At 36.9% G+C, this 11691-nt stretch overlaps 1 protein-coding gene across 1 annotated transcript; it reads right to left on the bottom strand.

Annotated features, from left to right (window-relative positions):
• Positions 1–4088: 4088 nt before the first annotated feature.
• Positions 4089–6973, bottom strand: LOC306859380 (homeobox protein Hox-C3a-like; the record flags this gene model as incomplete). The annotated part of the gene is given in 5 exon segments (XM_079400394.1): positions 4089–4474; positions 6192–6474; positions 6666–6755; positions 6759–6803; positions 6893–6973. Coding segments are annotated over 5 exon segments (885 nt in total).
• Positions 6974–11691: the final 4718 nt, after the last annotated feature.

The following is an 11691-nucleotide window of genomic DNA, read 5'->3' as shown; positions in this document are numbered from 1 at the left end:
CCATCCTCTGATGGCTACTTCCAGCAGGATAATGCACCATGTCACAAAGCTCGAATCATTTCAAATTGGGTTCTTGAACATGACAATGAGTTCACTGTACTAAAATGTCCCCCACAGTCACCAGATCTCAACCCAATAGATCATCTTTGGGATGTGGTGGAACGGGAGCTTCGTGCCCTGGATGTGCATCCCACAAATCTCCATCAACTGCAAGATGCTATCCTATCAATATGGGCCAACATTTCTAAAGAATGCTTTCAGCACCTTGTTGAATCAATGCCACGTAGAATTAAGGCAGTTCTGAAGGCGAAAGGGGGTCAAACACAGTATTAGTATGGTGTTCCTAATAATCCTTTAGGTATGTGTACTTTTCCCCAGTGTTTATTTACCTTTGATATAGATCAGACGTTTAACATGTATTGGCCATAGCATCAAATTAAATAGGCCTATTAGTATCAGGTAAATCTTTGATATTTTTTTCAGTAGGCAAAAAGAGGTGATGTGATCTCATAGCTTTATTTTTCTCTCTAAATGTTTTATAGCAATGCTTCAGCGATGGATATCTGTCATTGTTAGCCCATATACATCATGTTGAAGAGGAACTTGAATTATATCAACGACAGCTTTGGATCAATTCAGTCATGTAGTGTGGAGGGTTTGCGCTGTGCACTCTGTGTGGTTTTAAATGCCTAAAAATAGGTCTTTTTATTGTGTGAGTGGCCAGAGCAAGCTCTCTCATCCTCTGTGATCTTTCGCCAGGGGTCGTGTAATGCTCCTTAATGTGCTCGTAAATCATGGCTGGTCAGCCCATGCACACAAGAATGTAAAGAATCCAACGCAGCCTCCATCTATCTCTCGCTCTTCTTCTCTCTTCAAGTCAGTCCAGTAAATCTTTTTCTCCTGAACACTCAAAGAGGTATTGCTCTGCAGCTGATTTTCTGCAAATTAATTACATACTGAGCTCAATGATGGATTTAGGAATGTAGTGGACCCGTTGTGCTGTTCTCTTTACCGTGAACTAAAGCTCATACAGTGCTTTGTTTGAATTAGATCTGGATCCTTATAGTTCACAGGCTGATTTCCCATAGGGGGCTACATCACGCAAGCAATGCAGGCCGTCTGTTATTAAAAGTAGGCCTGATGTTGTTCAGTGGTCAGTCTAATAAGTGCTTCAATTACTGAATTTCTCTCTTTGTTATAATAATTCAGTCACAATGTATTAATAATAATTCACATTAATTAAGAATTAGGGGGACATGTATGTATCATTTAGATTGTATGTATATATTCAGATATTGGTCAGTCAGTTTGTGGTTTATATATATGTTGTGTGTGTCATAATCTATTTACTTGTATGTATAATTTTTATTCTTTATTAACAACATACACAGAAAGGTACACCTCCAGGAGCATATTAAAAATATATAAATATTTACATTTATGCATTTAGCAGATGCTTTTATCCACAGTGGAATGCAAAAGAGGAACAAAGTAATTTGTCAAAGAGAGAAATGCAGAGAATAATTATTTTTTAATTTAATTTTTTATTCATTTTTGAGAGCCTGTGATACATGATACAAAATGCAATATATTTATTATACTACATTTTAAATTTACATATATATATATATATATGTATATATATATATATATATACATATACATACAGTGTACACACGTGTATATATATATTTTTAATTCTTTAAGAACATTTGCAGAAAGCATATATATTTAGATATGATATATTAAAAAAATACTTTTTCTTACAATTTTATAAAATATACATCCTTAAATCTTTTTTATTATTTTTTTATTTGTATAAATACATTTATTAGACATATAGTCGTTTACTGGGAGCATTTAAGTTGATATTCTTTGCCTGTTTAGAAGTTTTACATTCTATGTAACTAAGCCGGTATGTTAGGTTAGATCCAGTTTAAGTACAGCAAAGCACTCAGCATTCCGTTTAGTTGCACTAAAGGGGCCACCGGGAGGCCAACTCCTATTTTGCATATGGAACACTGCCGCGTGGTGATGAATGGTAAGTTCAGCAGTACAGCACAGACTGTGTTCCATTCTCTCGCGGCCACTCGTATAAAGATATGTTCGTGCACTTATCTGCAAATTACAGTATCAGATTATTTATTTAGCTCTGTGATTTAGCCTCGACAATTCATTACAGAATCATTTGTTCCTTTAATCAGAATGAATGGAATGAAAGGCTATTTCCATCCTCTTGATTACAGATGCTGCATTGTAATCTATAAACGGAAACAAGGTTGAGAATATAGTTAAACCTATGATTAATTGTGCAATGTTGCTGATAGTCCTGAAATTAGTTAAGCCAGTGGTTTCAGACCCTCTAGGAACAGGGTTGAGAACCACTCAAGGCTACTAAGTTAGGCTACTAATTATATTGGCTCTAGATTGATTTATGCAGAATGACTGAGATTGGCCAAACTGAAATTGCTCAATTAGTTCAAATTTCAGCTGAAGTTAATATTTTTGAAAAGGTAGATTTTGCTGTTCCGTGCTTAGCTTATAAAATGACACACGACGACGTCCTAATTAAACATAATTAATCAAAATGAGTTATCGCCCACCCCGCCTGGGGCGGTGCCCACAAGCCTTGGCTTCTTCACCGCTAATGTTGCTGTAGTGCAGTTTTGCTCAAATGTAATAATAGACTGTTTTTAGAAAAGGAGAAAACCAAATCTGTTTTCTTCAAATCTGTGCTTCAGCTCCCATACTGGAGAAGAGCATGTTGGAAGGTTGGAAGAGAAGCGCACTGCCTGTCATTAGGCCCAGCGGGTTGAGCGGTTGTGAAGCTGCTAGAGAGAGAGAGAGAGAGAGGGAGAGAGAGTGCCTTGTCTAAATGATTAATGTTTTGAGGTTGGGAGGCGGAGGCGGAGGCGGAGGAAGGCATATATGTAAGGTTATGTTTTAAGAATACAAAGTACAGTATTGCCTAATTCAAAAAGTATCAAAGTAAAATCCACAGAAGCACTTTAAAGCCAAATTAAGATTCACTCTCAGTTGTTCTCAGCTGTTTTTTTTACCAAACTAACAAAGAAGATCTGAAAAACAACAGAATGACAACAATGTCATTTACAACACATTCACCTTTTATTAACTATCCAGAGGGATTTAATTAGTTTGAAGCAACCACTTTGCAGTTTCAAAAAGCATGCTTTTAATTAGATATGACCAAAGTACACTAAAAGTGGTAAGAACTAGAATTATGAACATATTTTACATTGCAACTCTGGCATGTTCACACTTTATGAATAGGTCAAATCAAATCAAAACATTATCAAAGAAAGAATTCTGACAATGACGTAGCATTGTGACCGTGGATTAATCCTGTTTTGTTGCTTTATTCATTTGTCAGTCAAAACACCATGAATTCAGATTCAAATTAACTTTCAGTACTTTCAGTATAAACAGGAAAACAAAACTTTGCGTAAAGTCAAACTCAGTCAATAGGAGAACACGTCGTTATTCAACATGGGTTGAATATTTGAACATTTCTGGCCATTACAATCAACAACATTTCAAGAAGTTTCCTGCACATGCCGTGGGAAAATAGCATATCATTTTGGGAGCAATAAAAAATATGTTGTGCACTTACAAAAGTTGAGCGGATGTTAACGACCATTCAAAGTCTTGAATGCCCTTTTTAAATGGTATTTTCTGTGCCCAAGAGATAAACTTGTACAAGTGAGCCTGGATCTGTGTGCAATAAATCTTGGTGCTTTGCAAAGATATTACTACAGCAGTTTATGCACAGTGGAGACTAACTCTGATCTGATTTACCATGTACTAGCTGATAACATGTAATCTGGTTCAGAGCGAACTTGACCACTGAACTTAAATTTTCATATAAATTGTCATGTAGGGGTAATAAATCTTCAATTTCCTTAAATATAAATCATGTCAGAGAGAGTTATAACTGGTCAGTGACAGAACAGGTACATATTTTGTGGAGAATTTGTATTTCACATATCCAAGAGGATTCAGTCATTTCCACCATTGATGTGAATCGTGCTTTAGTGCTGGAGAACCTGGTTGTTGGACTTCCTGTAGTTTCACCAGTGGCTCTGGGCACAGTTCATACCAGACATTGATGGTCTCTCATAGTGGTATTGGAATTGTAATGGCACTGGAGGATCCACTGTGGTGCCACTAATCACAAAGGGCTGGTTACCTGTTTCCAGGTGGGAGTAAGAGGACTTTGCCATTGACTTTTCTTTGTGGTCTTTCTTATACTTCATACGACGGTTTTGGAACCAGATTTTAATCTGGCGGTCAGTGAGCTTCAGCAGCGCAGCCATTTCAAGTCTCCGGTTGCGGCACAGGTAAGCGCTGAAGTGAAACTCCTTCTCCAGCTCAAGCAGCTGGGAGGAGGTGAACGCTGCACGTGCCCGCTTACAGCGGCTATCCTGTACTTCACCACTGCTGTACCTGGAATCACCTGGAAAATATGCAGATATATAGAAATATTAAAGTACACTCTTAAAAATAAAGATGCTTCAGAAGGTTCTTCAAGCGATGCCATAGAAGAACCATTTTTCGTTCCACAAAGAGCCATTCAGTCAAAGGTTCTTCAAAGAACCATCTCTTGCTTACTTTTTTTATAATCTGAAGAACCTTCTTTCACCACAAAGAACCTTTTGTGAAACAGAAAGGTTCTTCAGATGTTAAAGGTTCTTTATGGAACCATTTAGACAAAAAGGTTCTTCTATGGCATCGTGAAGCACCTTTATTTTTAAGAGTGTACATCAGGTCTAAGATCTGTCAAGGTTTAGATAGTGAACAGAACTCACTTCCCAAAGCATTAACCAAGTTGCATAGCATAATGCCAGAGCAAATCTCTCTGATGCCTAAACTAAATGTAGCATGACATCCTTGAATATGCTCAGCTGCAAGTTTAAACCCCCAATGACAAATCAGTGTACTGAGAATCCAGTGCACTGTCTGTGGGCAGACCACTGTTGGTAGACTAATCCCTAAGTTAATTATCCATTTCATATGATTTCTACTGTGGTTAGATTCCTAATGATTTTGTGTGGATTTTTTTTTCATCCATTGTCCTTCCTATCAACAAAAGTTCTTCAAGAAGTGACCTCAATGCCATAATGTTATTACTGCATATATAAGCTGAAAATCACCACATACATACCACGTAACATGTCATTAATTGTTGTATATCTGTGGAGAATATTCACTAGTGTAAATGTATGATTTTACTTGGGTTAAAACAAGTGAAGCAGTCTTATCTGTGTGACCCAGAAAAGCATAGCCTCAGATAATATAAACATTTCACTGTAGACTTTTTTTTATTATTCTGCTCCTTAGTAAAAGTTTAAACTTAATAAAGTTCACAGAACAACTGGCTGTCTCTAGAAAATATTACTTTTCTTAGAAGTTCCTTTTCCTTTTATGCAGTGTATGCACTTGAGAAGAACATATTTTCACACAGTTTAAGTGCTGTTGGACAAAAATGACTATAATTAAAATATATACGTTGTAATTGTGTTTTTGTCCGTGTAATAAGCATACAATAATATTTTCCCCATCTTTTTTTTTTTTGTCCCATCCATGTGTCCACATTGATCTTGATTGACTGGACTGATAAAAAAAATATATGAATTAATTACCTTAACTGAACACCATAAAACTTTGAGACACATGTGGTTTCTTCTTACATGGATGTTTACTGGAACTGAGCAGTCTTTATCAGTCAAGATTGAAATGTTGCCTGTAATTTGGGGTTCATTTTCTATTTAAGAAGGAAAGAAAACACTAATAATTGATTAATAGCTGTAGTTCTCAATGATGTCAGTCATTGACATCAGTGTGTCTAAGTGACAAATCACATTAACATAGAACCAAATCTGACCCAGCTGTTATTCATTATCGACTAAAATATGACTGACTGATTAGATTAAGTGGTCATTTCTAAGCAATAGCTTTCCTGTAGCTCAAATAGTAGAGCATGGCGCTAGCAACGCCAAGATCATGGGTTCGATTCCCAGGGAAAGCAAGAGCTGATAAAAAAAAAAATGTAAAAACTGTAACTTGAATGCAATGTAAGTCGCTTTGGATAAAAGCGTCTGCATAAATGTAAATGTATATAAATGCAATACAAATCAATATACCTCATTCAGTCCAAAAACGACTTCTCTCACCTGATTCCATGACGTTCATGGAGCTGAAGCTTATAGGTGTATGTGTCTCTCTCATCCAAGGGTACTTCTTGGTTGAAAAGCAGGAAGTTGACAGCTTGCACCCCTCGTCTCTTTCCCTTGCGTTCGTCCGGTCCAAGGAGTTTGTCGTTTCATTCACGGAGTGGCTGACACCAGCAGAGGATGAATAGGGATGTTGAGAGAGTTTCTGAAAGTTCCACATATGGCCTTCATAATGTTTTGATGAATTTTCTTCAGCATGTTGTCTCCACGCAGAACTGCTCTCCTGCAGAGCACAAGGAGAGAAATGTGGCTCCATAGAACAAACATGAGATTTATTGCAACATATCTTGTTCAAGTAAGCATTGTTAATATGAAATTCGTGAAACGAATTCTTGTGCATCTCTAGCCGCCCTAATCACTCCGGTTGGATAATTGATCACACAAGGTGTAGGAAAGACATAAAAGTACACTCACTGCCGTCTTTAATTGTTTTCCAACAAGGGTAAACAATGTAGTCACGTGATGGCCTCCTCCAATAGCCTCGCGCACTGGCTGTTTGAGTTGTTAAGTACTGGAAAGCAACCAAACGAGGATTCCGTTTTCCTCCGCATTTTGTTTCCATCAGCTATTTTGCAATTTCGAATGATTATCCTGTGGACAGACGAAAAGCCATGAGCATGGCGCATATATTACCCTGTTACCGTGCTGACAGAGTTGAGAGAGCGTGATTTGGGAGGTGGGAGGGAGAAAGAGACCCATTTGGACAGAGAAAACACATGCATGTCTGGGATCGCGCGTCTGTGCCACAATGGATTGCAGAATACAGACTTAATTTCGGTGATAACGTTTTATAATACAATGTTTGAAACCTTGACTGACTTTTCAGTCCTCTTGTGGTAGGTATTATATAATAATCGACTTGTTTGCCTTATAGTTAAATAATTGTTCCTGTAATGCTTTACAGTTGTAACAACAGCTCCATACATGTATTGATTTTTTTAAATATATATTTAAAAAATCTTATTAATCGTTCGAAAAAACAGCCATGTAGATGCTTTTTATTAATAAAATATTTCAGTAACATGCATTGTTTGTCTTTCTCCCTCATGTTTTTTTTTTTTTTTTTTTGGGTGGGTGGGGTGGACAAACAACGTTTCGGAGCTGTGAAAGAAAAATTGCAACACAAGTTAAATAGATCTGTCGAATACTAATGGCGTTTCTATACGATGTCCGACGTGTGTTGAGATTTCTGCGCATTTTTACCTGGTGAAAAAGACATCAAGAGAATCAATGGGTGTGGTCAAACAAAGGGATTTTTTGACTGCCAGTGCTGTACTATAATCTTAGTGAAATGATAGAGTTTCGTTTTTCAATTAACTTTTTTTAATCGTTTTTCAATTCACTTTGGTAGTCTCGGGTAACCAAAGAAATACGTTCAAGTTCATCGTCTGTAGTAAGAATCCCATTGTCTACAATTTAAAACAACGTTCTGATGAACAAAGAGCAGGAACAGCCAGATTTGGCGTAAGCATGACATTTTAGGGCAATTGTGAAGTCTTTAGAAACTTGTTGGAGTCGGGTAACTTGTTGTTTTTAAAGTTATTTTAAATAATTACAGATTGATCACAAAACCTTTTTATTCGCAACAGAATTAGCATTTGTCCTCTGACGTCATGAAGCTAAACTGGTGGAGGGAAGAGGGTCATTGCTACAAAACGTTATTTAGCGCTCAACCTGTCCAGATCGCTGTTTTTCCCAGACACAACTAAAACGACTGCTTGACGATAACATTATACATAAAGCAGTCACGCTGAAATAAGTTAGTAGCTTATCCCCAGTCTGAAATGAACATAAAAGACATCACCCTTCCTTTACATAAGCTGTGGACAGCGGTTGTCTAGCACTAGTGATTAATTGTGCACAAGGACTAGTCCCTTTTCATTTACTCTCCACAGTGTCTTGTTTGAGTATTTACTCAGACACTCAGTACTGTCAATAACATGTCTAACGTATTTTCGAAGACAAAGACTGATAGCCTCAACGATTCACTCTTTCTCTTGTAGGGATTTTTATTTGTATTTATTTACTTTTTTCAGAGAATGCTTATTATAATAATACACAGCTCTCAATGAGTTTCTGAAACGCAAAGAAAGGCCTGCCAGTAGGGCAAGGTAGCCTATGTCTTCTGCCGAGCTGCAGCGTTATTAACATGAAATATTACTGCGCCCGAGTGTGCAAGGAATGCATGTGTACCCATTCCATAACCACATATGAATTAGATATTCAATAAATGCTATTTAAACAATTTCGATGCATTTTTTATTTTATAACTATTAATATTTTTTGGAAGTGGTGGTGGAGGCTGTAGGGAGGGTTTTATTATTCTTCTGCAGGTTTTATGGTTCCCCTTGTACCTTTCATATATTTCAAACTCTTCCCTTATTGTTTGAAAGTCGCCTGTGATCTTGGGAATTTTCTAATTAAAGTAAGTTTGTTCCCTTGTCTCATGCCGCTGGGTCCATTCACTAAATCTGAAAAGGAATCTTTGATGTAGTGGCTCAGCAAGACCATAACTCAGCGGCTCCGCCGGTACACTACAATTCTCAGTGAACTCTGTTTGAACCACGTTGCTGGCAATAAATCATTTTTCTTTCTCTCACAAAAGCGCGCCGGTCGCTCTGGGTGTCAACCCTTTTATAATTCCTCCCTACCTTCTGCGCTCTTGTGGCTGCTGACACAAACAGCTGCATAAAACATCGATAATAACATCGCTTTAACCATTTCATGCAAAAACAGGCTCTCTAAAGAGGATAAAACGGCAATGAGGCAAATGTTGGAAATAGTAAACAAATTAATGGAATGCACAAAGGGCCGTTGCATACAGCTGTCTGTTGCTTTCTCTACCATAACTCCAACTCTTGAGGACATAACCTAAAATTTTGGAGAAAAAAAATATTTTAAAACTTTGAAATGGATGAAAGACAAATATTGAGACTGTGTGAATAGTTCTTTCTTTCTTTCTTTGGTATGTAGGATAGGTTATTGAAATCTACAAGCAGACCTTTTGCATTTCATAAAATCATAATCTTTTCATTGTTTCTGCACAACGCTACGGATTAATCTCTTCAATAAAAATTCATAATATCCTAATGTTTTTTTAGGCATTGGACAGATGAGAGAGTAAATCCAGGAAAGGATTTTAATGATCCGAGGATGTTGTTGGTTATAACAATGCATACTAATGGGTCTGTCTCTGAAGAGCAAAGACTAGATTTATATCTTCGTTGCCCTGCGTTGCTGTAAACAAATCTGAGCCTAAATAAAAAGATTGAAGAGTTCCTGAAACTTAGAAATAAACTCGACTTAGGCTCGACTGCTCTACAATATTGTTTCCATTGTTTCATTTTAAAGTGGATGAAAGGTGAATTCAGTCAACTATTAAAACCTGAAATAGGAATCCAATTCACACGTGGTACAATTTATATAAAGTTGCCTTGTTGGCAGTGATTTCAGTTTAACTTCATAACTTCCTCGCACCTGTGCCACATTTTGCATCCTTCTGTAGTCTGTACATTCAAGAAAGATAAAAGATAAAAAATAAAACGATACTACCTGCTAATATGTCTAGAAGTTGTATTTGCATTTATGTTGAAACGCATAGTTTCATATTTTATTTCTAATTTTTTCATCGCGTTTTATCTCAATGAATGATTGTCTGAAAGTGACTGGACTTTTCCTCTTTGTTCCACTTAAGCTAAAGCTGTCCAATTTTACAAGGATTGTTCAATGTTTTATTTCTAACGTTTTCTTTGCGTTTTATCTAAACCCCTTATGACTAATAGTCAAAAAGTCATTGGACTTCTTTGTTTCTCCCAAGCTAAAGTTTTCCGATTTTGCAAGGATTTAAAAGTCAGTCTTTATTTTTTTCAACAGGATTTAACACACTAGAAATTATATTCTATGCCTATAGATGCCTATTTGAAGCAGTCTCCATATTGTACAGAAAACGTTAATCTACGAATGCCATTTCTCTATAGAGGAGATGGCATTAATCATTGCGGCGCAGCAGCACGTCTAGTGACCTCCTCATGACCGCATATGTTTAGACACATTGCAGACACCCCGGAGGACTGGACAAAAGCCTCAATACACAATTGTACATCTATACCGTGACACTGGGAACTTCTCAGTTGCAGCAAGAGAGTCTTTCTTTTAGGCTACAAGGGTATGTCAACCCGTGAGAGTGAATATACTTTATTTATTGTTTGTTTGGTAACTTGTGCAAACTAGTGAGCTTTAAAAAGGGGTTGCTTTGGAAACGTGCGTGACCTGTAATGATGTCTGTGTTTTAGGACTGTAGATTAGGAAAGTTTCTGACTTGTGTCCTTAAGCTCTTACATTAATTTCTCCATCTCCTTAGTAGCCTTTATAAACGTTTACTTGAGATAAGTATGGAAGACTCAGGGAGAATAAGATGGATAGACAGATAGAGAGAAACCGAGATGCTCACAGGTGGCCCTTCATCCATATGACGACCATTCTCAGTCTTGCATTCTTAACAAACTTCCCCTGTGCCATTATACGCCTAATTCCTCATTGTAATGAGACTTTATAGACAGGCACTGGGTAAAAGACTACAGGTTAATTCGATAAAAAAAAAACAGGTTACGCATTGTAGCTTCAATCGGTAACTCGGTAAAATCAGGAACTTTTAGAGCTAATGGATGTTCTACTATTCAGTGAGCGACTCTCTTAGGTTGTTGCCTGGCAACTTGATCACAAGATCACTCATCTCTTATATCAGTCACTTATCTTGCCTTCGGTAATCCAGGAAGAAATAAATATATATATAGTTTTTTTTCACGAATAAAAATGGTATCCTATTGTTAAAATAATCTGAATTCTAAATAAAATTACGCCTTGCGTTTGTTTATTTATTTATTTATTACCGCCAAGCAATGGGTTGATCACTCTTTTCAAACCACCAAGCAGATTGTTCTGCTTGCCTGGAAGCCAGATTCAAAGAACTAATGGGCCAAAAAAAAAAAAAAAAAAATTGTGAGAACACTGGAAATTCGATGCTGACGTTAAAAATGTAAAAGTTGTTTTAAGTAGGCTACCAAATTTATTTATTTTTTCACTTCACTTTGACCGTCTTGTGTTAATGTTTAATTAATTAATTTGTTTTTACATGTTGCATAAATCCTGATATGGAAGTCACATTATGGACTGGTCTGCTCATTGTAACTTTATCGAGTTTGGCTGTAATTTTGCGCTTCTCCTGCAGGTGACTTCATGACTTTTCACGATCCGATTTCTCCAGAACACTTGTCGATCTACGACGATTTATGTGCTGCTATTTTCAATGCTTTGGGGAAATAGCCCATAATTCTAAGATGATTCGTAAAATCGTTTTACGATCCATTTAGGCGTACCGTGTTTTCGAGAAACCCCCAAAACGCGCCCAAGACTTTTATCATTAAAGAGGTTTCTGCATTTA

Source organism: Barbus barbus (genome assembly GCF_936440315.1).
Source record: "Barbus barbus genome assembly, chromosome: 40".
In the NCBI taxonomy this organism is placed as follows: Eukaryota; Metazoa; Chordata; class Actinopteri; order Cypriniformes; family Cyprinidae; genus Barbus; species Barbus barbus.
This window is presented reverse-complemented; position numbering and strand designations above follow the sequence as displayed.